We start from the raw sequence: 23,296 nt of genomic DNA, 5'->3' as shown, positions 1-23,296 counted from the left end.
TCGCTTATTAAAAATTTTTTTGCCCCCGCGGCACCGCATAAGCCTAAGCCGAAACCTAAGCCTAAACCTTGGCCTAAACCTAAGCCAGAGCCTAAGCCGTAGCCTAAGCTTAAGTCTTTTCCGTGAAATATCGAATTTTCTAAAAAAAAATTTCTCGAATATTGTGATATTTTTTTGGGTAATAATTGATTTCATTATAGAGCACATTAATTTAAAATTACTTTATTATTGAAAAAAATACAATTGATTATGTATATTTGAGATTGCTTGTGACCCGAAAAAGTTTTTTTTTATTGGACAAAATTTAAATTACTTCCATTAGTTTAAAAAATTGATTTTTTCAAAATGGTCAATTTTTGAAAAAAAAAGAAGGAAAATCCTAATACCACAATTCAGGATACAAAAACATGAGAACATTGATAGTGATAAGGAATAGATAAAAACTAAGTGAAACTTTTTCGCAGCGAGATATAATTTGATCCCAATATGGAGCCAATTGTCCGGATGCTCCAATTCTTTCTTTCAGATGGATTATTTCTCGGAGTAACGAGACGATTAAATCGATTTTTTGCGTTTTCTCGGCGGAAGGGCCTGCAAAGCTAAAGTTAAGAGAAGTTTGGAGTGTAAATGACACAAACCTTCCAGTACATCGTGCAATGGAGCATCTTGGTTGACTTCGGTGAAGTTTATCTGAAAAATGAATTGTCGATGCACCATGTTTTGCACCCTTGGGACATCGAAATAAACTTGAATTTGTAACCTATTTAACTACAGAATTTTTGGCGGGAAATATATATTTTCTGAGAGAAAATTTGTTGAGAAAAAAAATGCTGACAAATTTTCACTGGAATTTCACATTATCTGACATGAGAAACCTTTTGGCGGGAATTTCAGATGTCCTAAAAAAGTTCACAGGAAATTCAAATTTTCTGAGAAAAAAATTGTCGGAAAATTCGAATTTTCTGTAAAATTTTTTGACGGGAATTCAAAATTAAAAAAATTTATTTTTTCAATTTTTGCCAAGCGATATTTTTGAAATATAAATTTAGAATCTACAGATTTCCAAAAAAAAAAAAATTAAAACAATATTTTAAAACATAAATCAGATATATTTATAATTTTTTTATTCAAAAATATTTTTTTAAAAAATCAATTTACCTCTTTGGGTATCAAATTCTTTGCAACATTTCTATCAGGTGTTGAATGTAATGATATTGCTTGAACATTATTATTTCTGCTGTATGCATCTTTATCATAACGGAAAGATTTTGGAACGTAACAGCAGAAGAGCTTCTTTGCAGCCAACCATCGGATGTACCATGGGACACTCTGAATAAAAAAATCTTGTTGGTTTGCTTCAGTTTTATTAAAAAATTTCCAATAAGAAAATTTTTTTTTCAAATAAATACTGTTAAAAATGAAGTTTGGTGCACATGGTGCATTGACCGGAGAATTATTATTTTCAACTGTAAAAGTTTTTATACTTCTTTGATTCAGTCAAAAGTTGTCAAGTGAATTTTCAGGTAGAACTCCTTAAAAAATCGAGATTTTCAACTCTTAAAGCTGAAAATTTTGTAAGAAATTGGTCAAAAATGGGTTTTTCGATCTAAAACTGAGCAATTTAATGAAAAATTAATGCTTTGATTTAAAAAAAATCCAAATGTTTTTGGGAACACTTTTACTCAATTACGTATGTTTATTGTGGTACTGTAGAATTACTGTAGCTTCGTAAAACATTATTTTAGGTTTCAGGCTTTCATGCTCACCTGCCAACTCGGATTCCTCAGTGCAAACTTTTCCAAATGAACAAAAATCGAAGATGTACACGTGGCAATGCTTACTATACATATTAACGTCATATAGTATATTCCCATTAAAGGTACATCAGAGAATGAACCACGCTGCCCGGGCACACTTTCCATTGCGAATTTCATTTCCCCGACGAGCATCAGGAGCATGACAGACATCGAAAGAAGCGTCATTATACCTAAAAACAATTTTTTGCGTAAAAATTTGAAACACTTGGCAAAAAACATTGTTAAATTTGAGCAAGTTTGAGCAATTTTGCATGCAAAAACTCAAAAATTCAGAATTTTCGCTTCGAGACCCAATTTTCATCCAATTTTTGTGATACGATTAGATTTTGCTTATGGAGAGCTTTAATTTAAGTATGATCATGAGTAGGTTTCCTTTATTTTGGGTCCCCCCACGAAAACTACGGTAACCCTCGGGGTTTCGTGGCGGAACCCAATTTTTTCGATTTGAAGCAAAATGAGTCGTGTTTATACTTAAATTAAAGTTCTTGATGAGCTTATGCTAATGCAAATACTGAAAATTATGAGTTTTTAATCTCGAGAAAATTTGAAAATGAAACATAATTTTGGGAAAATTTTGAAATTGTTTTTTTTTGCTAATTTTTTAAAACCAGAAATTAATTTTTTTAACCATATATAATGACAAGGCTACCTACAATTTGCAACTATTAATGTGCAAAGTATACAGCAAAAAATAAGTACCTAGCCGAAACTTGCTCTCCCTCCTTCCGGTCGCGTTGATTGGAGCGTGAAATCCGATAACGGCTACTAGAGATACCTGCAAAATGGGTGAACTTATTATTGAAATTATTATTATATACGTTCGGAAAAATTTTGTACTTGAGGAATTCTTAAATTAAAAAAAAATTTCGAAAAAAAATTTTTTTTCAAAATTTCTTTTGGAAAAAAAAACTCACCAAAGTAGTCGGGAACACTAAGTTGAATACATAATAAAAACTTTGTCGCTTCAAATCCAGTTGCATATAAACCATGGAAAAAGATTCATTTGCCGCCGACACATTTCTGGTGGTCCCGTTGAAGAGGCGAGCGTCGGTTAGGAGCCATTCCTGGAAAGTTGTGTGCCTTTAAACATTTATACCTTTTTAGGCGTTAGAGTTATCAGAAAAGTGTTAACTAATATCTTTTGTAAAATTAAATTCTCTATATTTTGCTAGTTAACAACTGTTTAAAATCTTATGAATGAAAGGAGTTATGGGCATTTAAACCTAAAATTTCAAATTGTCAAAATTTATTTCTTTTCGCTCAAAGTAACTCCTTTAGAATTGCAGCTATCAAAAAGTTATAAACTAATAAAATATTAAGCATAACATTTTCTACAATCTGTTGGTTGAAAACTTTTTTATATCTTTAATGATTCTTGAGATATCCCTAAAATTACCTGATTATCATAAAAATCCTCCAATGCAATTTCCTGCTTTGCTGCCACCAAATTGACGATATTCGATTGATAAGCCCATGACCCACACTGGAAAGTAGAAAAATGTATTAAGCTTACCGCTAATAATTATATTTTTTTTTTGAAATAAACAAATCAGAATTTTTCCACCGCAACGCGACCGCAAAGCGCTCCAAGTTCTATGAGCCAGTCAAAAATTTAAAACTTGGATAACTCGAAAAAATTGTTCTAAAAGTTGTATTTTCCCAAATTTTAACTTCTAATTTTAATATTATCATTTATTAAAATTAGATTTTTTCACTAAATTGTACTAGTCGCGAGCTTTTGAAAAAGTACCATTATGCCTAGGCTCTGCCCATTTTGGGTCTCGCCGGGAAAGCTGCCCCGTATACCTGGTTTTAAAGTTTCGTGGTGGGACCCAAAATGGGCGGATCCTGGGCATGATGGTACTTTTCTGAAATTTGAAAACTAGTTTATTTTAGAAAAAGTGAATAAATCTTTGTAAAACATAGAGGAAAAGCAAAATTTGCCTTTTCAAAGGGTAGTTCAACTTTTTTTTTTTCTGAAAACTACCTAAAATTAATTAAAATCAAGCAAACTAGGTCATGTCTATACTCAACTTAAAGCTCTCGGTAAGCTAAAGCTGAAAATTTACAAATTGAACCACGAAATCTCAAACCAGGTTCCCCCAGTTTCCTTCAAGCCTAAATAATATTCGTCTTCCTGTGTGGGAGACATGTCACATGTAGAAATACCTATAATTACATCCTTCTTGCTCCAAAATCACTTTGAGCAACCTGGAGACTGCAGACGGTGAGCCGAACCCCTCCCCCCAAGGAGCCCCGAAGAATGCGACAAAAAAGATGAATGAGCGTCTTCCGGTAGTGTGGGGCTCCGCGAGCACGGCAGACCTACTTTATACATTTTTGGGTTTTGGACGCGGAGAGCATTTTTCGAGAATTCTTTTTTTTATTTCAAAATTTTATCTGCGATGCACCATAACTATTTACTATGAAATCTATAAAAGTTTCATTTTCAATTTTAATTATTTTACTATTTTCTACCACTATTTCCCCTACTATTGCAAATTCCGCACCTCCGGACCATCAAGATGTGGATCATATTGAGGATATTGAGGTCGAGGAGACCCAGGTTATCATCACCACAACTAAACAGGGTAAGAGGGTTTCTATAACAATATTAATTGTTAATTTTTGAATTCAGCTTGCTTACTATTAGAGCTTTCATTTAAGTAGAATCATGACCCATTTTGGTTGGGTTTAAAATATTTCAGATTTTTTTTTTTGGAAAGTTTTAGAAAATTTTAGGTCCCGGCACGAAAAGTCGAATATTTTTCTTTGTTCAAAGTTTAAATAGGTTTTAATTGTTTTATTGACTTTAGCTTGATGAGAGCTTTCATTTAAATATAATCATGACCTACTTTCCTTCATTTTGAACAGTTTTCGTTAAGCTACAGTAACCACGTATATTTCGTCGCGAGACCCAATTTTTTTTTTCAAAACTTAACAAACTAGGTCATGATTATATTTGAATTGAAGCTCTTGACGTGCTGAATTCAAATTTGATCTTTATTTAATTTTTGGCCCAAAAATAAAGTTTTTAGGGCCAGCGGAGCATCTAAAAATCCACATTGAGCTTGTTGACATTGAGGCGAATAAGCGAGTGAATCCAGTGGATTTGAGTGGGCTTTGGCTTACGATCACTAGAGGTAAAATGAGCCTGAAGCAGACCTAAGAGCCCAAAAAATCTATACTCTTTCAGGCCGCTACACAATCCCATTCCTCCGACCCGACACTTGGTACGGGGTCCGGTTTCGCAGCGAAAACACTATTAATGGTCATACCGTGGTCCATGAGGACGAGAGATTGGTCAAAACTAGGCCACGGCCTGAAGCGGCCCATAATCTTGCTGAAAGCCTGTTAGGCCCGCCTATGGTCCTGCCAACCTTAGTCGGGCTTCCAGCATTCCCACCGACGATTGGGGTAGGAGTGTATCCTACGCATGGCCCGAATGGCCTAAATGCCCTGAACGGTCCAAATGGCCTAAGTGGCCCCAATAGCCAGGTGCCTCACGACCAAAATCACATGAATGGGCAGATTGGGTCTCCTTTTGGGTTCCATGGCCCAAATAGTCCAAACGGTCCAAATGGCCTAAACGGTCTAAATGACCCAAATGGTTCAAACAGCCCAAATCGTCAGTTACCTCATGAACAAAGCGACGCAAATGGACAAGCCCAGTCACATGGTCCCTTCGGTTTTCATGGCCTACAGGGTCCAATTAGCCAAAATGTTCAGGCTGGTACACATGCCTCAAATGAACATGGCCTGAATAGCCCAAACGGCCCAAACAACCCAAATGACCACCAGGCCCCCGACGCCAACGCAATAGACGTGAAAATGCACCGGAGCCTCGACGGAGTTGAGAATTTTGAGAGCATCTACATAACCGCTGGCTGGAAGGACACTGAAATGGATCGGAGGTCAAATTTGACCACTGGTGTTGTCAAATTACGTGTCATTTGTGATCATTCTGAGACGAAAGAGGAGATTAAGCTTAAGGGGGACGAAGATTCTGTTACGATTGAGATTACGGTAGGTCTGATAGTTTTTATTGGATTTGGCTTTTCAAGAGCTTCAAGATAAGTGTAATCATGACTAGGTTCGGTTCAGTTTGTAGAAAGTTGGGTCTTGCCACGAAAACTACAGTAACCCCGGGGGTTTTCGTGGCGGGACCCGACTTCGAGAAAAACTGAGTGTTATGGACCTTAAGCTGACAATAAGCTAAAAATGAAATTGAAAGCAAATTTCGAAAGTTTGAGAGTTTAGGATTTTAATTCTCGAATTAATTTTTCAGCTAAAATTTTTTTCCGACTATTTTGTATTTTTTCAAATTTCATAAAAGCCACATTTATATCATGATTTTCAAGCTCAGCTTATCCACAGCTTTAAAATAAGTATAATCATGACCTACTTTCCACCATTTTGGACAAAGTTTGGGTCCCACCACGAAAACAACAGTATCCCTGTGTGGTTTTCGTGGTGGGACCCAACTTGCTTCAAATTTGAGGAAAGTAGGTCATGAGTATACTTAAATTAAAGCTCTCGGTAAGCTGAGATCAAATAACCCTGTAATTGAACTAAATTTTATGAAATTTAAAAAAAATTAGGTGAACTTTTTTTTTGAAATTTTTTCAAATGTTTTGTTTGATTTTCAGATGGATCAAAAATACGATATTGAAGAGATGGAAAAACATCATATTAAGGCTCACATAACGCCATTGAAATGTCATAAGTGAGTTTCAAAATTTAAAAAAAAATTTAAATTTTTTTCTGAAATAAAAAAAATTTTTGAAATTTTTTAAAATGTTTCCAGGGTAGATTTTTATGAAAAATTTGAATTTTTGCATTAATTTCGGTTTTCCTGTTTTACTTGAACCATAAAAACATCCCCAAAACCAAGTTTTCCTCTCAGAATCTGTTGGACCACGGACCTGGTGCTCTCCTCAGGCTTTGGCGACTTCACCAAGCACCTGGGCTCCGAGTGCAAAGAGATTTCCGGCACAACAAGCACCACATTCCTCAGAAACATAAAAAAAGTATCGGTTATCGAAAATCAGCTCTCGGAAAATGAGCTTGTCGTGGAGACAGAGGTTCCCGAGTCGGAGTATGGAATTGTGACTTTGATTTTGCAAAAACTGGGCGGAAATGATACGGAGGAGCCTGTTAAGTAAGTTTAATAGATTAAACGGGGAATTTCAAACATTTCCTTGTTAAAATGCGAGAAAATCTGAATAATTATTGGCCAAATTCAAATAATTTTAGATATTAAATTTAAAAATTGAGGATTATCCAATCGAGACCAGGAAAATTGTGCTTTTCACAAATTTTAATTACGTTTATCAGATTCAGCACACTGGGAGCTTCAAAATGAATATAATCATGACCTACTTTCCTCCAAAAATGGGTCCCGCCACGAAAATCGCCGGGGGTACTGTAGTTTTCGTGGTGAGACCCATAACTTTTCAAATTGGACGAAACTGTGGCGGGTTTATACTTATATTTTGAAGCTCGCGGTAAGCTGAATTTCAAATTGTTAATAAAAAATTTATAATCCAAAATTTTTGAAAAAATTGAAAAAAAAAACTTTTTTTTTTCCTGCGTAGTTTGTAAATATTGAGAGCATATAAAATGTCCTCAGCTTATTACGGGCTTCAAAATAAGTATAATCATGTCCTACTGTCCTCCAAAAATGGGTCCCGCCACAAAAATCCCCGGGTACTGTAGTTTTCGTGGCGAGACCCATAATTTTTTTCAAATTGAACAAAACTATGGCGTGATTATACTTATTTTGAAGCTTTCAGTGAACTTAGGCTAATAAAAATATTATCAATCCAAAATTTCCAAAATTTTCCAGGAAAACCTTCGACACTGCGACTTCGAATGGTCGGTTTGTAGTCCCGGTGGAGGACGACGCAATTTACGCTGTGATCTACGAATATTTGAAGAAAAAACCATTCCATTACACGTCAAAAGCCCACTTTTTGGTCGAATCTCCAGCGATTAACTCTACAAAACCATCACATCCACTGGTGGATGTTTCCGTGATTCCAACGAGTTTTGATTATAAACATGACAAAAAGGAAAGCGTTTTGGTAAGGAAATACTTGAAATTTTGAGAATTCTAAAATTTTTTGAAAATAAATCGAAAAAATCAGTTAAAAACCGACTTTTTTCGGCTGAAACTTTATTAAGCCAAACTTTTCGCGTCGGGACCCAATTTTAAGAAATGTTTAGTACTTTACTTGTTTTCAGCTTACCGAGAGCTCCAAAATAAGTATACTCATGACCTATTTTGCTCGAGTTTGAAGAAATGTGGGTCCCATCACGAAACTTACTGTAGTTTTCGTGGCGAGACCGAAAATTCTTCAAATTTGAGCAAAATAGGTCATGAGTTTACTTAAGTTAAAGCTCTCGGTGTTTGAAGCACGACTTTTGTTATGAATTTCAAAAAAAAAAACTTTAAAAAAATATTTCCAAAAAAAAAGAGAACATTATTTTTCGACAAAATAAAAAAAATTCCAAAAATTTTTCAGAAACCAGAGCCACCATTTCTACTAATCTCCCGGAGCCCAATGTATGCTCACAACGATTTATTAGTAAAAATAGAGCCATTTTGCAACGAAACCGAAGTGAAATTCCGTCTCGAGGACCGCTATCCTCAGCATCAGGTTGACGCGGTGCCATTTCTGTGCGCCTTGAATCCGAAAATGTATTTTTGTGATAGAAATGTCACGAGTTGGCATAAATGTGATAGTACTCTGTGCTTTTCGACTTCTGTGCTCATCGGGTTGGACTCTTTTGAGGCTGATGTAAGTTTTTTGGAAGTGCGGAATTATAAATTAAAAAAACTTGATTTTCATTAAACTTGACCTAATAATTCGTATTTGGCTTGCCGAGAGCTTTCATTTAAGTATAATCATAACCTACTTTGCAAACTGAGAAAAGTTGGGTCCCACCACGAAAACTACAGTACCCTTCGCGGCGGGACACTAAAATCTCCGAATTCGAGCAAAATAGGTCGTGATTATACTTAAACTGACGCTTATGACATACGGAATTCAATTAAGCAAAAAACTTTCAACGAAAATTTGAAATTCCGGAAAAAAAGTTGTTTTTTTCAATATTTTTCAAAAAAACTCAAAAATGTTTTCCGTAAATTTTTAATTTGAGTTTTTGGCAATCTTTCACCGCCACATTTGGATTTATCTTAACAATAGCTTTAAAATAAGTATAATCATGCCCTATTTTACTTGAATTTGTGTGAATTTGGGTCCCGCAGCGAAAACTACAGTACCCTTCGTGGTGAGAAACAAACTGCCCAAAATCCACTGGACATAGGCATGATTCTACTTTTTTGAAAGCTCTTGGTGAGCATCAAAAATTACATCAAAAATAATATTATTTATTTAACCGCCAAAAACTTTAATACAAAATTTCCAAGAAAAAATTCGAAAAAAAAAATTTTTCCGAAATTTTTAAATAATTTTTTTTCAGTTTTTATTTTCAGACCCGCTGCCTAAACGTGACCCAGCACTTTCCACCACTCATCTCCACTTCCTACCGCCCGTCTCTCTTCGTCTGCGTCTCTCTGCTCGCCGTGCTCTCTCGCCACCTTCTCTATTATGCAACAATTTTCTGATCGGTTCTTTGTCACTTTTTCTTCATTTTTTTCATGATTTTGGCATTTGTATGAAAATTTGTATGAATTTTCAATATTTGTACTAATTTCGTTAAGTCGAGTAAGAATTTCAGCAGAAAAAATGTTTTGAAAAAAATCGTTTTTTTTCTGAAATTTTTTTAAAAGAAAAACAAATTCTTACCGAAAATGAGCAAGTCTGCGAGTCAAACGGGAATCGTTTAAAATTAATCGGACAAAAGCTCTTGGAAGAAATTGACACAAACATTCGCACAAGGCCTGAAAAATTTAAAATTTAAAAAGAACATTCCTTTAAAAATATGAACACGCTTCAAAATTTTGAATTCAAGTAATAGTTTTTAATTGAGTTCACTGAGAGCTTTAAAACAAGTATAATCATGATCTGCTTTCCTCCAAAAATGGGTCCCGCCTCGAAAATCAACGGGGGTACTGTAGTTTTCGTGGTGAGACCCATAATTTTTCAAATTGAACGGAACAATCACATGATTAAACTTATTTCGAAGCGTTCAGTGAGCTAAGACTGATAAAAATTAAATGGTTCCGACAATTTTTGGTCCCCCCCCCACGAAAACTACAGTAACCTGGAAGTTTTCGTTGCGAAACCCAGAAACTTTGAAATTTGAGCAAAGTATGATAAGTTTTTTCTGGACTTTTAGGAATTTTTAGTAACTTCTCGTTTTTTTGTTCCGTCCCCCAGCCCCGCCTAAGCCTATGCCTAGGCCTGAGCTTGAGCCAAATCCAAAGCCTAAGCCTAAGCCAAAACCATACCATTATAGTGCAACTCGGCAGAAGCATCTGGAGCATAATCTGGAACTCTTCCATAAACTGAGTGGTACATATAGAATTCGGGCTTCCAAATCCACTTGATTGGCACAAAAATTCGCTCGATTCCGCCGAAAATTTCCGGTTTCCATTTGATGAAATCATCATTCCAATGAACATCTAAGTAGGCGGATACTGTAGCCAAATTGTTGCGTTGATCCTGAAAAAATTGGAATAGTTGGCAACTTTTGATGGAAATTTTTAGAAAAAACCGTTAAAGGTGGATTAGCGCGAGTGGGGAAATTGTTAAAAACCTATGGTCTAAAATGGCGAAATATCATGATAAAACTTTTCAAAATTTTTTTGAAATTTTTTATTTACTGTCAAAAAGTGGCAATTACACAGTTTGTGCCACTCATAATTTTAGGAGTCAACCAAAAAAAACTGATGAAAATTCTAGATTCTCTGCAAAAATTGGGACAATACAGAAAAACGTAGAAAGTTCTAGCTCAATTTTGAAATATTCCGAGTTACTGTAGTTCCATTAGTACGCATACACCGACTACAGTACCCCATACACCGAATTTGACGGAATTTTGAGCTAGAGCTCTGAAAATTTAGGAGTAGACTAACTAAACTATGGAGAATTCAAAAATATTGAATTAACATAAAATTACTTGAAACTTTTAGTAAAATCAATTTTTGAGACTTTCAACCTACCAAATCCACAATTTGATATAATCCAGCAGAAATAAATACATCTATTCTAGTATGTGGGTGTTTCAGTGGAATGTGGTGACGAGCATGTGAACGAATCCATGTGGCAAGTCTGGAATTTCTATTTAAATTAAAAATTACTTGAAATTCAGATTCAGCGCGCTGAGAGCTTTCAAAAATGTATAATCTTGACTAGATTCCATTAAGTTTGGGAAAATTGAGTCCTGCCACGAAATGCTCGGGGGTTACTGTAGTTTTCGTGGCGGGACCCAAAAAATTTCAAATTTGAGGGGAGGGAGGGGGGGGGGGGAGTAAGGCATGATTATAGTTGAATAAAAGTTCTTGGTGAGCTGATTTTGAAAATTGTTATAAAAGTTGAGAAATTCAAAAAAAAATTGCCAAATTTTGAAAATTTTGAAAAAAAAAGTGTTTATTTTTTTCTTCTTAACATTTTTTTTGTAGAATTTTTTGTCCTACCTTCCATGTGGATCCCCATCAGCATCTGGATCAGCTATCACTTGTCCCCCGTCTTCCTTGTCCAGGGCTCGACGCCGATGAAACGCCGTGTCGTCGATAGCCGGCGGCTTTTTTATTAGTTTTTTCGGGATGAAGCCTGCAAAATTATGTTTTCAGTTGAAAAATTTTAATGTCGAAATTTGAATTCTCCATGTCTAAGTTAGTCCATTCCTAAATTTCCAGAGCTGTAGCTCAAAATTGCGGCAAATACGGTGTAGTCGGTGTTTGCGTCTTTTTGGCGCTACAGTAACTCTCAAAATTTGAAAATTGAGCTATAGACTTCTAGTTTTTCAAGTTTACACCTAAATTTGCCGGGAAATTGGAATTTGAACATAAAAAATCTTGAATTTCAATTTCGACAACATATTGGAACCTATTTTTTTCCAGTAATTTTATGCAAATTTAATACTAGTTTTTTGAAATCTCCATAGTTTTGTTAGTGAACTCCTAAATTTTCAAAGCTCTATCTCAAAATTCCGTCAAATTCGGTGTTTTGGGTTACGGTAGTCGGTGTTTGCGTATTTTTGGCGCTACAGTAACCCGGAAATTTTCAAAATTGAGCTACAAGTGCCTAGTTTTTTGAGTGTATTCCGAAACTTGACGCTAAAACATGTTTATAGGAAAAAACCCATTTTTTAAAAAATATAATAGTTTCAGAATTCCCCGAAAAAAAATTCTTTTTGAATTTTTTTGCTTTTTTTCCTTGAACCTCAGGAAATTTAATCCTATGCACTTCACAGAGCACATCTATATTAGATTTCACTTCTTTTCTGCTGAGAAAATCAAATTTTCGCTTATTTTCCTTTCTGAGAATCTATTTTCTGCTTGAGGAGCCTTGTAATTGACACTGTGGCTGGCTAGAAATTTTTGAAAAAAAATTAGTTTTTTTTTTGAAATTTAAATTTTCCCCAAATTTATTTCTCTCGTATAATAGTACAAAATACTACACAAAAAGCTATTAATTTTATTTCCCCCACTTTCCAAAGACAAAATCCACTGGTTCAAAAGTGATAAATAGGATTTCAAGTCAGCTGTTAGTGATTTTCTATTCTCTTCCGGCAGAAAAGAAGATTGGATAAACTTTGCAGTGAAAAATTGGTGTAAAGAAAAACAGAAACGACTCCTCTCACTTCATTTGACGAGCAATTTGATTTATTGGGATGACTGGAGATACGAGTTTTGCCTCGAAAATTTGGAATTTTTAAAATTCATCCGGAATATAAAAGATTTTACAAATTTTACATAGAAAATTCAAAATCAGCACAAAAGTTGCAAGAGAACATAAAAAACTAGCAGTCTCTAGCTCAATTTTGAAATTTTCAAGGTTACTGTAGCACCACAAGTACGCAAACACCGACTACCGTAACCAAATACACCGAATTTGACGGGACTTGAGTTAGAGCTATGAAAAGTTAGAAGCATACTAACAACCTATGGAAAATTTAAAAAAAACTAAAACTAAATCTACATGAAATTACTTGAAACATGCTATTAGTTTCTGGAAAATTAATACTCAATAAATCAGTTCCAAATTGTTTTCGAATTTGAAATTTAAGATATTTATATTCAAATTCAAAATCTCCGACAAATTTTGGTTTAAAATCAAGAAGCCAGTTTCTAGCTTAATTTTAAAATTTTCTGGGTTACTGTAGCGCCAAAAGTACGCAAACACCAACTACCGTACCCCAAAACATAGAATTTGACGGGATTTTGAGCTCGAGCTCTGAAATTCAGTGGATCTACTAAGTAAATAATGGGGAATTCGAATTTCGTATTGAAACTAAATGGGAAATATTTTGAGTTCCAATTTTCATTAACTTTAAGATAAAACTGTCGGAAAATTCAACATGTGCAAAGTTTAACTAGGTTTAAGGTTGAAAATTGGTTTCTCTGCAAAAATTTGGGTTATGCACAAAAACGTACAAAGTCTCTAGCTCAATTTTGAAATTTTCCGGGTTACTGTAGCACCGCAAGTACGCAAACACGACATTTGACGAGATTTTGAGCTAGAGCTCTGAAAATTTTGGAGTAGACTAACAAAATTATAGAGAATCCAAATTTGATAATGAAAATTTTGAAAAAAAAAACATTATTTGCTTTAAAGTCACGTTTTGTATTCGCGTACTTTTTCAGCTACAGTAACCTAAAAAAATCCAAAAGGTAGTTAGAAACCTTTACTTTTTTGAGAATAACTTTAAATTTTGCGCGGAATCTGAATTTTGAAGAAAAAACTTTTGAATTTCAGCTGTAAGCGTATTTTCAGACAATTTTTTCAGACCAAAAAAAAAATTCCGAATGTGGAAGTCCCTTGACAAATTTCCAATTTTTAAAATTCACAAAAAAGACAAAAAGTTCGACATTTGTCTCGTTTTCTCTCCATTTTTCAAATACTGAACTTAATTAAATTGGTCCATGTTTTATGTGCTCCGTGAGCACACTCTTCTCATGAATAATTTAACTTTATGTAAGAGATACACTAACGGATGCGTGAAAACGGGACGAGCGGGTAGAAAAAGTAATTATTGAAAATTTTTCAGCGAAAATGCACGCAATGTTATATACAAATAACGTACAAAATTCGAGACTTCACTTTTTTCCTGGAATTTTTTATTGTTCTATTTGAATTTCCTAGTACTTAATTAGTCTACTCTCAACTTTTCAGTGCTCTAACTCAAAATTTATCGAAATTCGGTGTTTGCGTACTGATGGCGCTACAGTAACCCAGAAAATTTCAGAATTGAGCTAGAGACTTCTAGTTTTTGAGCCGAAATTGAAATTTGATGCTAAATCTAAAAGATTTGATAAAAAGTCAGTCAGAAATTTAGTTTCAGAAAAATTTTGAGACAAATTTAAAAAAATTTCGTTTTTTTAATTTAAATTTGTATTGATTTTTTGCTCTATTGTACTCTGCAAAAATGTGAATTTCAAAACCAATTTTATTGAAGATTGAAAAAAAAAAATTAATTACACCCTTCAATTTCACCTGCAATTTTTTCCCTCAAGAAAATTTCACTTTTTCCGATTTTATTTTTCTGAGGTTTTTGTTGAATTTTGTGCTCTTTGTGCTCTGCTTTCTAGACAAATTTTCTTGGCGACTGGAAAGAATTACAACAAAAATTGCAATAAAGCGGAAAAAACACACATTTTCTAGGGATAATTGGGGCCAGATCGGATTAATTTTCGGTCTGTAAAGGTGTTTTTCCGGATGTCCAGTGACTCAAAATGTTGCGAATACGCTTAAAAATTGGTTTTAAAAACTTTTGGAAAGGTTTTTGGGAATTTTTGGAGACTTTTTTTCTGAAATTTTGAAAAAAAAATTCTTTAAAAAACTTGTTTTAAACTTTTTTTAAAAATATTTTTAAATTAGTTTTTGCAAATGCGCTTTAATGCTAATTTTTGCGAACATGAACATTTTCAGCTCAAAAATCCTACTATTTAACAAGATTTTCCCACTAAAAAAGAGCCAAACCACTTACCTTCCGACTCCTGAGCTCCCCAGCAGCTCCAGATGGTTGCCATGAAGAAAATCGATAATAATTGCATTTTTGAAATAATTAAATGTTTGAAATTGAATAAAATTAGTTGATATGCTGAAAATTAGATTTTTTAAAGGAATATTTTGGGTGAAGAATAGGGAAAATCGAGGAAAATCAGGAGGAAACTTGGGAATTTTCGGGGAAAACTTTGGTAAAAAATATGGAAAATATAAGTAATTAAAGCTATACTATAATTAAAAAAGTTGAGGAAACAAATTGGAAAAAAATTTCAAAAAAATTCAAAAATGTTTTTATTTATTAATTTTTTAATTTTTTTTGCCAAAGAAATCTCAATATTTTCAATTAACACTCTGAACATTTTTGTCCCCAATAACAGGAAAACTACATATAAATCTTAACCAAATCCGTGGAAAATCTGCATTTTTAGTCATATGAGTATATTAGGGGATTATGACGAAAACGGGAGGAATTTTTTGGATATTTTTTGAGCTCCGAGAGCTTGTAGGGGATTAGTTTTTGTGAAAAAGAGCAAGAGATTGAATGTATAATAAAAAGGGAAAAAGTTAATAATAGAAAATTGAATTATAAGGCAGACGTAGGGCAGTGTCATATGAGAAGTTTCTCAGAGGTATGGGAATATAATTTCTGGACTTTTCTTTGAACTTTTGATGTGCTTTGTAAATTTATGAGTCTTTAAATTTCACATATTTGATAATTTTTTTAGTCAAAAAAAATTGAAAAAAAAATCTGACATGTTTTTAAAGTTTTATTTTCTGAGCTATTCTTTAAATTTTAGTAAAAATTGAATTTGCCATAAAATCAAAATTTTACGCAAAAAACTAGACGTCTCTAGCTTTATTTCTAATTTTCCCGGGTTTCTGTAGCCCCAAAATTACGCAAACACCGACTACCGTACCCTAAAACACCGAACTTGGCGCAAGAAAACTTTTGAATCCCAGCATTAGGAGTTTTTGAACTAAAAAATTGTCTGAAAGTTCGATTTTTGACAATTCAAAAATTGAAATATCTGTCAAAAATAAGACTAAACACAAACAACTAAAAGTCTCTAGATCAATTTTGAATTTTTTTTTTGGATTACTGTAGCCCCAAAAGTACGCAATCACCGCGAATTTGACGAAATTTTGAGTTAGAGCTCTGAAAATTTAGGAGTAGACTAACAAAACTACGATGAATTCAAAAACTGATATTAAATTGACATTTTAAAAAATTTAAGAGTAGACTAATAAAAAAATGCTGAATTTGAATTTTAAATTGGAAATGTTGGCTAGAAATTTTGAAATCATGAAGAATAACTTTTTTCACAGCAACTGAAAAAAAACACATACTACTTTTTATTTATGGGGGTCAGGAGGTCTCAAGGAAGAAAGGGGGTTAGGGGGTGAGAACAAAATGAAAAGGAAAAAAGACACAAATACGGAGAAGCTTAAAAGTCAATTTTCGTGTGCAGTTGTTGTTGTTGTGTACCCTGACCTAGGAAAAAATTGGAAAATGTGGATATTTTTGGTAATTTTTTTTGGAGGTCTTTTTTTGAGCCATAAAAATATATTCTTTCCAGTTTATTAAGAATTTCAGTATTAAACACTTTTCAGTAGTATTTTTGGATTAAGCTTACCGAGAGCTCTGATTTAAGTATAATAATGACCAAGTTGCCACAAGTTTGAAAAAAATTGGGCCTCGCCTCGAAACTACAGTAACCCGAAGGTTTTCGTGGCGAGACCCAAATTTTCTTAAAATGGATCAAAACAGGTCATGATTATACTTAAATAAAAGCTCTCGGTGAGCTGAATCTGACAATCGATACAGTATCAAAATTTGAATGTTCTTTTTTTTTTTTATTTGTTTCATTTAAATTTATTAAATTTTTTTTGGAAATTTTGGTTTTTTTTACATTTATTTGTGAATTCAGCTGGAAACTGTTTCTTAATTGGCATAAAATTGAATAAGTTATAAATTTTCACCTAAAAATCAACATAAAATTAAAAAAAGACTCAAAATTGTAGAAAATCCTAAAAATTTTTTTTTGAAATTCTGAAAAAAATTAATTAAAAACTCGATTTTTCAAGCTTAAAAATGTTTGAAAATAGACATTAAGCAAAATTCATCGGAAAATTTTCAAAATTGCTTAAAACCTGGTTAAAATTGGTTAAATCTTTTAATTTGAAAAGAAAATTTACAACTTGTCAAATTTCTTAAAAACCTATCAATTTTAAGTCTATTTTAAGCTACATGCCATAAGAATTTCAAATAAAAATTCTGAAAAATATGCTAAAATTTTTCTTTTTCTGTCTAAAAATATGGCCCAAAATTCCTAAACTCCACAAGTTTTAGGCCTAAAATTTCTTTCAAAAAGCAATCCGAAAACTAGTATATTTTGTTTTTAGACAAAGGGAGACCCTCCTAAACGCCAAAAAGGGGTCAAAAAGTGCGGGGATGGAAAATCAGAAAAGTGTTTGATCCCATGGGGGACTTTTTGTTCTTCAAGAAGGCCTTCTTGCGAGCTGTCAATGGGGGCGGAGTCTTGAGCTCAATGAGCAAAAGAGAAGGATTAGAGAAATAGAGAACAAAAAGGAGAAGCTCATGCACACACACACACACACCTGCTCATGGAGCTGGAAGAAAGGTTTTTTCTATGATTTATTTTGTGGTGGTGATATCTGGGAGATGACGGGTGCGAAAGAGACGATGATGGATTACTTGGGGAGAGAATTTTATGAAAAAACAAATATTTTTCCAAAAATCTGGAAGTTTGAGACAACAAAAATAGGAATTCGAAAAAAAACTAAAAGATATCTAAAATTTTTCAGATTGATTTTTCAGGCGAAAAAGGGAAAAATATAAGAAAATAGCAAAAAAATCGATAAAAATAGGCAAGAAATTGATTTAAAAAAACATATTTTTGTCAGAAAAATTCAAAAAATTTCCAAAAAAATATAATTAGTTTTTTTCTAATTTGTAGAGTATTCAAATTTTGATACTATGTTGATTTTTAGATTCAGCTCACCGAGAGCTTAAATTTAAGTATAATCATGGCCTACTTACATCGATTTTAAGAAAATTTGGGTCCCGCCAGGAAAACTTCCCGGTTACTGTATTTTAGCGGCGAGAGCCAACTTTTTTCACGCTTGTGGAAAATAGGTCATGATTATATTTAAATCAGAGCTCTCGGTTAGCTAAAACCAGAAATCTTACTGAAAATAGCTTGAAAACATAAAAATTATTTTCCCAATTAAACGAAAACTGTTATGTTCTTTGAAAAAAAGTTAAAACAAGAACAAAATAAAACATTTATTTATAGTAAAGATTGTTGGTTGCCGTGAATTAAACCGTTTGAAGTTATAAGAGTTTATTAGAGTAAAAGAGGTTAGACGATAGCATCGTCTGACAAGTGAAACGGGAGACAAAAGTGAGAGCAAAACACGCGACGAAAATCAAGAAATGATGACCAATGAGCGTTCTCCTCTCCTTATATAGACGTCTCCGGGTTAAAGGCGCAGCCTTTAACGACGACGGGTCTCGGCGCGACAATGCGACCTTCTGTAGTTTGGCGGCGGTTTGAACTGGAGTTTCTCCTCCTCGTGGATTGTAGTTGCCGTAGAAATCGTTGTACTGCACCGATTTCGTTCGTTCTTTCTCTGTAAATTATCTCAGAGAATTTACAGTAAAAATATAATGTTTATATTTCATCGAAAATGTGTGGGTTCGGTGATAATCCTTACACCTCCCCCCTTTTGAAAAGGGATCGTCCCTGATCTCCTCAATTTCAAAATGACTAAAGGGTTGTACGAAAGATTGCTTTGGAAAAGCGTAAAGTTTTTGGGACTTTTAGTAAAAACTTCCTAAGGATTCACCCGAAACTTCACCTTTTCAGTTGCTTTATCCAGCTCGAAGGATCCTTGATGATGATGTGACTCGACTGGATGAGCCAAAACGAAGTGTTGTTGTTGTTCTTTTTTTTTTTTTTTCTTTCTTCTTTTGTTCTTCAATAAAATTGTTGTAGCTGCTGCGAGCTATTGCTCTTGTTCGTTGCGACGGTGATGTGCATGGTGAGCTCTCCATTGGGCGGCTTCGAACAGCTCTCGGCGTTGATTCTTAATCTGGTTGAAGAGCCAATATCTTTCATCTCTTTCCAATGGTAGGCGAAACTCGGCGTCTTCAAGATCTGCACGACGTCCTCTTCTCCATGCATCGATTAAATATTGATCGACTTCTCTCGTCGATGTAGTAGTGGCGAGCTCTCCCGAACTCTGGTACTGCTTCGAGGAACTGCGTCCATCCTTCATGGTGAGTAGCTCTGCGCTCCTGGTAGTCGACTTGAGCTCTCAAATATTCTCTTGCGGCTCTCGTGAGTGGTGTCACGAATCGTTGATGCGGATCTGCCGCGACCAATCCTTGATGATATCTATCGATGAGTCCTTGATCGATATCATCGATGGCTTCCTGGTCGACTGGATTTTGAGCCATTCTCATTGGTGCATCTTCTTGTGGTGGCTCTCGGAATGGGAAGTGGATCTCGTACGGGACTCTTCTTCGCAGAGGATCTTCTAAATCTCGTGGATTTTCGAACTGGAAAACTTGATGTTCATCTTCTTCTTCCTCTTCCGATGCCGATTTATCCTTGACTTCTTCCGCAATATCTTCCTCGAATTCATCTGGAGAATCCTGTGGTGAGTCGACTTCTTCGACCTCCATCTCTGCTTCATGTACGACGAGCTCGAATGGGAAGGCGTCATCGTCTTCTCTTCTTTGTGCTTCATCGGCATTTCCGTTGACAATTTGTCCAACTAATTGTAACAATGCGAGATATTTAATATTAAGATTATTGCGTGGAGTGTGGTGTGCTTCGATCGAAGACTCTTGTGCGGCGACATGGCCTGAGGAGCTACGTCCTCGTACCGCTGTCGCACCTTCCGAGCTTGTTCCTCCGATCTCCGCCTGCAAACGAGTAGTCATACTGCTTTGCCGGCTGCCCATGGCGATGTGCTCTGAAAAACAAACCTTTTAAGTACGCGAAGACGAAACATTCCGAAAATGAAACTCTAAGGTATACGTTACGCATTTTGTGAGATTACACTAATGTATTTGCTAAACTAAGCAAGATTTTAGGGCTAAGAATTGTTTAAACTAGTGTTAAAGCCAAAAACTAACCAAATTTAAGCTTAGAACGGGTGAAAAACATAAACGCGGCCTAAAATATGCTAAACTGCAAGAATTATGTAATTAAACTACGAAAAATGAGTGGAAACGGGTAAATAAAGGTAAAATGATGACAAAAACACCTAAAATTTGAATTTAAGAGTGAGCAATGCCTCCTACGGGTTACTGTACCTTTTTCGTGGCGGGACCACTAGCCTACGTCACCTACTGCGCCTTTAAATTAAATGCGCGCTAATTTGGAAAATTACGCCTAAATGAAGTAGAAAATGAATTTTTGGATTAAAAATAAATAAAAAACATTTTTTAACTCAGTCCTCAAATCTCTTCGGTCTCCTGCGCTGACGTGACGGGTTTTTCCTCGTTTCGACCTCTTGTGCATGTGGAATGCAAATATCCTCGACGATATTATCTTCAATTTGATGGGTGGGGGCCTGATTAATTTCAGGTTGAGCTGTAGCAAGCTCCTCTTTGATTGCTTCTACTTCGGAGATGGAATCGTCCGAATCTTTGAGTGCGGCGCCTGGATCTTCTCTTTCTAGAATCTTTTTGATTTGATTCAGGTGCACTGTCCTTTCAGGTTTTGATGGATGTTCCAAGTCCTTGATGACTGCTTTGGGATGATCGATGCTAATGACTTCGAACTCTCCGATCCATGGAAGTACCATTTTCCGCGACAAATTCGCTTTCGATTTGTGATTTTGGAAGAAGACTCGATCTCCAACCACGATCTTCGATCCTTTAGCTCCAACGTTTGCCACTTTCTGTCGAGCTTCTTGTTCTTTCAGGGATCTTTCAGCAGCCTCCTTTCGAGCCAAACGTAGAGTTGTGATGAGGTGCTCTTTCCAAGCCGGAATGTCGACTTCTTCTCCTTCCTTTGGTGGGGATGGATGCATGATTTTATCGATTGCAAACACGGGGTCTCGACCAAAAATCAGGAAGAATGGCGTCTCTCCTGTCGTGTCGTGAACTGTCGTGTTGTAGACGAACGTCATATACGGTAGTATCTGATCCCAATCCGTGTGAGTTTTATTCACGTGTTTCGAAACCATATTGTGGAATGTTCGAAACGTCCTCTCCGTTGCACCATTTCCTTTGCTGTGATACGGAATTGCCAAGTGTTGCTGGATCTCGAGCTTCCTGCAGAAGGCTCGGAATGCCTCGGATGTGAAGGTTGATGCTCTATCTGAAACGAGTTGACTTGGTGTTCCGAACTTTAAAAGTAACTCTTTCATCATTGCATCAGCAACTGTTTCTGTTGACGCATTAGGTAACGGCACAGAAATTACAAATTTTGTGAACCAACAAACCATGTACTACTTGTTACCTGAAGCTGTCATTCTCAGTGGGCCTGTCAGGTCCACTCCAACCTTCTCGAATACTTTCGTCGTGATTACGATCTTCTGTAGTTCTCTTGTAGATGGATGAGGGTTTCTCTTCTGTTGACAAATCTTGCACTGCAACGTCCACTTGAGCACGTCCGACCTCATATTTGGCCAATAATAATTGCGTTTGATTTTGTGCAACGTTTTCCTATATCCAAAGTGTCCTCCACCGAGTAAACTCTCGTGGAACGATTTTAAAATCAATGATTTAAGTTGTTGGGGAATAACTGTTTTAGGGCGGCTACCGGGGGTTGCTACGGCGAGCAACCCAGACTCAGTAAGCTTGATGTGCTCCAGCACACCTGCCCATGTCGAAGGAACGATGTCGATCGGCGTTGCTGGCGTCGGAAGTCCTTGATGCATTTCAGGATCGGATCCTTCTCTTGCTCCTCGAGCAAATCCAAACGAGCGTCCCAACCGGGGTGAATGCCATCGAAGCTTGAATATTAGACATATGTATTGGCATACAGACTGGAAAACTAATGATGTCTTCCATCTCGACTCCATCCAGAGGTGCAACTTCATCCTTTGCACGTGATAAACAATCAGCTACTGTGTTCTTCTTGCCATCGATGTGCACAATCCTCGTATCATATTGAGCCAACTCGATGAGCCAACGAGCCAAGTTATCATTAACTTTGCTCTTACCAAGCAAGTACATGGGGGGTCTATGATCGCTATGAATCGTAGTTCTAGACTGTCCTATGTAAGGCCTAAACTGTCTTAACGCGAAAATAATAGCGCCTAATTCTGTCTGAATTGCGGGCCATCTAGATTCGGTATCTGAAAGGGTTCTACTAGTATAAGCTATCGCTGCATAGTCCTTAGTACTATCTTCCATTTGTTGCATGAGCACTGCCCCCTGAGCTACAGCACTAGCGTCAGTAAAAATGTGAAACTCTTTGTCATAATCTGGAAAAACTAAAATTGGCTTACTAATTAAAGCTTGCTTCAGAGTGTCCACGGCTTTTTGTTGCTCAGCTTTCCACACGAACTTGTGTCCTTTCCTTGTGAACCTTGTCAGCGGCTCAGCAATCTCCGAGAAATTTGGAAGGAATTTTCTGAAGAATCCTGACATCCCGATGAATCTTCTGACGTCTCCGACGTTTCTTGGTGTTGGCAGGTTGACGATTGCATCGACGTTGATGCGATTCGGCTTGTAGTTGTCAGCGTTGATCTCGTGACCTAAAAATGTAATTGATTGTTTGAAAAATTCGCATTTGTTCGGTGAAACTTTTAGATTAAACTTCCTGAACCTCTCGAGCACTTTTCTCAACGAGTTTAAATGCTCCTCAAACGTCTTGCTGAAGATCAGCACGTCGTCGATGTAGACCGTTACTTCCTTCTCCAATCCCTATAGAACTTGTTTCAAATCTCTCTGGAAGTATGACGCTGCTGACCGTAGTCCAAATGGTAGATGTGTGTAGGCGTAGACCTTGTTCTCAGTGATGAAACCACATTTGTCTGATGATTCTGCATCCAATCTCAGCTGCAAGTATCCATTTGCCATGTCTAAAGATGTAAAATATTTAGAACCTCCTATTTGCTCAATAATAGAATCTATTCTAGGTAAGGGATAGTTATCGGGAACTGTGACCTCATTTAGCTTACGGAAATCCAAACAAACTCTGAGTGATCCGTTTTTCTTCTTTATAAGCACGATTGGGCTGGTCCAAGGCGTGTTGCTTTCGACGATTCGTCCTGACTGAATAAGTGAGTTGATGTGCTTCTCAAGCTCAGCTTGATATCTAACTGGCGTCCGATAAGCTCGACTTCTTA

At 35.7% G+C, this 23,296-nt stretch overlaps 3 protein-coding genes and 2 non-coding genes across 5 annotated transcripts; 2 read left to right on the top strand and 3 right to left on the bottom strand.

Moving 5' to 3' along the window:
- Nucleotides 1-205: 205 nt before the first annotated feature.
- On the bottom strand, nt 206-15,060 carry lgc-30 (Neurotransmitter-gated ion-channel ligand-binding domain-containing protein). The gene is made up of 12 exons (NM_067614.4): nt 14,940-15,060; nt 11,425-11,560; nt 10,951-11,059; nt 10,237-10,450; nt 9,632-9,726; nt 3,214-3,300; nt 2,732-2,881; nt 2,517-2,592; nt 1,767-1,987; nt 1,159-1,329; nt 639-690; nt 206-591 (listed from the first exon to the last, which is right to left on the bottom strand). The coding sequence occupies exons 1-12, from the start codon at nt 15,004-15,006 to the stop codon at nt 380-382; spliced, it is 1,590 nt and encodes a 529-aa protein (NP_500015.3). The 5' UTR covers nt 15,007-15,060; the 3' UTR covers nt 206-379.
- Nucleotides 4,117-9,532, top strand: F58H7.1 (Fibronectin type-III domain-containing protein). Its single transcript, NM_001356905.3, has 8 exons — nt 4,117-4,408; nt 4,856-4,960; nt 5,014-5,843; nt 6,467-6,543; nt 6,724-6,978; nt 7,666-7,903; nt 8,345-8,620; nt 9,319-9,532. Exons 1-8 carry the CDS (start codon nt 4,243-4,245, stop codon nt 9,448-9,450), a joined length of 2,079 nt encoding a protein of 692 aa, NP_001343638.1. The 5' UTR covers nt 4,117-4,242; the 3' UTR covers nt 9,451-9,532.
- Nucleotides 13,393-13,483, bottom strand: F58H7.10. Its single transcript, NR_052897.1, has one exon. It is a non-coding gene; the product is annotated as an Unclassified non-coding RNA F58H7.10 (non-coding RNA).
- On the top strand, nt 13,393-13,483 carry F58H7.9. Its single transcript, NR_052898.1, has one exon. It is a non-coding gene; the product is annotated as an Unclassified non-coding RNA F58H7.9 (non-coding RNA).
- Nucleotides 15,061-19,133: 4,073 nt separating the features above from the next.
- On the bottom strand, nt 19,134-19,952 carry F58H7.5 (uncharacterized protein; the record flags this gene model as incomplete). Its single annotated transcript, NM_067613.1, has 1 exon — nt 19,134-19,952. One exon carries the CDS (start codon nt 19,950-19,952, stop codon nt 19,134-19,136), a length of 819 nt encoding a protein of 272 aa, NP_500014.1.
- Nucleotides 19,953-23,296: the final 3,344 nt, after the last annotated feature.

The sequence above is a fragment of the Caenorhabditis elegans genome, chromosome IV (genome assembly GCF_000002985.6).
Source record: "Caenorhabditis elegans chromosome IV".
Lineage (NCBI taxonomy): Eukaryota > Metazoa > Nematoda > Chromadorea > Rhabditida > Rhabditidae > Caenorhabditis > Caenorhabditis elegans.
This window is presented reverse-complemented; position numbering and strand designations above follow the sequence as displayed.

Bases quoted from the DNA above. Each gene is read 5' to 3' on its own strand.
- F58H7.1 (NM_001356905.3), top strand. From the start codon at position 4,243: ATGAAATCTATAAAAGTTTCATTTTCAATTTTAATTATTTTACTATTT. The intron at 4,409-4,855 runs GTAAGAGGGTTT...TAAAGTTTTTAG, and splicing joins CATCACCACAACTAAACAGG to GGCCAGCGGAGCATCTAAAA. The intron at 4,961-5,013 runs GTAAAATGAGCC...ATACTCTTTCAG, and splicing joins TTGGCTTACGATCACTAGAG to GCCGCTACACAATCCCATTC.
- lgc-30 (NM_067614.4), bottom strand. From the start codon at position 15,006: ATGCAATTATTATCGATTTTCTTCATGGCAACCATCTGGAGCTGCTGG. The intron at 11,561-14,939 runs GTAAGTGGTTTG...ATAATTTTGCAG, and splicing joins GGGAGCTCAGGAGTCGGAAG to GCTTCATCCCGAAAAAACTA. The intron at 3,301-9,631 runs GTAAGAATTTGT...TCTACTTTCCAG, and splicing joins CGCAGACTTGCTCATTTTCG to TGTGGGTCATGGGCTTATCA.